Source organism: Cervus canadensis, chromosome 27 (genome assembly GCF_019320065.1).
Source record: "Cervus canadensis isolate Bull #8, Minnesota chromosome 27, ASM1932006v1, whole genome shotgun sequence".
Classification (NCBI taxonomy): domain Eukaryota; kingdom Metazoa; phylum Chordata; class Mammalia; order Artiodactyla; family Cervidae; genus Cervus; species Cervus canadensis.
Window position 1 is genome coordinate 4,313,527 of NC_057412.1, and position 1,507 is coordinate 4,315,033.

Here is a 1,507-nt window from a genome sequence, read left to right on the forward strand (position 1 = left end):
CACCATAGTGCCCATCTTACTGGAGTGTTTTCCCACCATTCTGGGCTTTGAATAGACAAGCAAACATGTAAGGAACTACAGGCAGCCTCCTAAAGCTGAGAATGGCCTCTAGTAGTCAGCTTACAAATGCCTCCCACCAACTGTCAGTGTTCAGCCCCTCAGTTACACAATCACACAGAATGGAATTCAGCCCAAGAAAAGTGTGTAGGTCAAATAACTGACTTGAAAACCAGGATTGCTCTTTGGATTGATTAATTTTATTAGATCAAAAAACAAACAAGCTCCAGGATGAAAGCATCAAGTTACTATGATATCATCATTCTAATGAAAGAAGAACTGTTGAGTTCACAGGCAAATTTCACTTTATCCACCTAATGAGGTAAGTTCTGGGAAATGTATAGGTTAGATGGTAGGTCCACAATAAACCACACTAAACTCCCATGATGCAGCCTAATTATCATCCAGGGGAAAGGCACAGAACATGAGGACTTCAGAGCTGGTGAATCCTGGTATCCAGGTGTAGAGGATGAGAGTCTTCTACAGCGTCCTCAATAGTAGTAGCCAAAGCCAGAGCCATAGCCGCATCCGTAGCCACTTCCGCAGAGAGAGCGGGCGCCATAGCCGTAGCCACTTCCACAGAGAGAGCGGGCGCCATAGCCGTAGCCACTTCCACAGAGAGAGCGGGCGCCATAGCTGTAGCCACAGCCGTAGCCACAGCCCAGCCTGCGGAAGCCAGACCCATAGCAGGAGCCATAGCCACAGCCCAGGCCTCCATAGCCGTAGCTTCCACAGCCCAGGCCGCCATAGTAGTTTCCGTAGTAGCCACACATGCTGTTGGTTGTTGAGGTTGTTCTCGGGTAGAGAAGGAGAGTAGAAGTGTCACTTGAGTGTGGAGAGTTCTCCCTGCAGAGGGCCTTTTATACGCCCTCAGTGTGGGTGTGACCAACCACACCTTCATGCCACTGGCTAACTTTATGACCACTCTAATTAGTTTGTTATTCAGAACCATAGCATGAAACAACAGAGAAATTCAGCAGGATTGCTATGTTGACATCCCAGTTTGGATTCCTCTTATTTAATTGAGTGTTTGGATGAGAGGAGACACACACTCACACCTACACAGTCCTACTCCAACGTATTATATGTGTTCATTTTAAGCTTCTAGAACCATCCTTTATGTCAAGAAATAAGACTTTGTTAGGACTTTTCAAATAATTTTATTATTTTATAACCTTTCACAAAGAATAATATTTCTATCGTTTCATACATTTTCTTCTTTGTTCATCAAAATTATTACTTTCTTCAGGTATTTAGTGTCCTTATATATTTAAGCAGTATTATGTCTTTCATGACATAATAATGACAATGATTTTAATAAACTTACTTGAAATAAAATTTCAAGCCAAGCAGTTCTGAACAAAATGCCTTCTACTTTCTTACTTATATCAATGAGTCTAACTTTCATTTATGTTCAGCTTCCATTGAAGAATGTGAAAAATAGAAGTCA

General features: G+C 42.3%; 1 protein-coding gene across 1 annotated transcript; it reads right to left on the bottom strand.

Annotated features, from left to right (window-relative positions):
• Positions 1–235: 235 nt before the first annotated feature.
• On the bottom strand, positions 236–871 carry LOC122428938 (keratin-associated protein 6-1-like). Its single transcript, XM_043449097.1, has one exon. It carries the CDS (start codon positions 828–830, stop codon positions 549–551), a length of 282 nt encoding a protein of 93 aa, XP_043305032.1. The 5' UTR covers positions 831–871; the 3' UTR covers positions 236–548.
• Between the last annotated feature and the right edge of the window lie 636 nt (positions 872–1,507).

Bases quoted from the DNA above. Each gene is read 5' to 3' on its own strand.
- LOC122428938 (XM_043449097.1), bottom strand. From the start codon at position 830: ATGTGTGGCTACTACGGAAACTACTATGGCGGCCTGGGCTGTGGAAGC.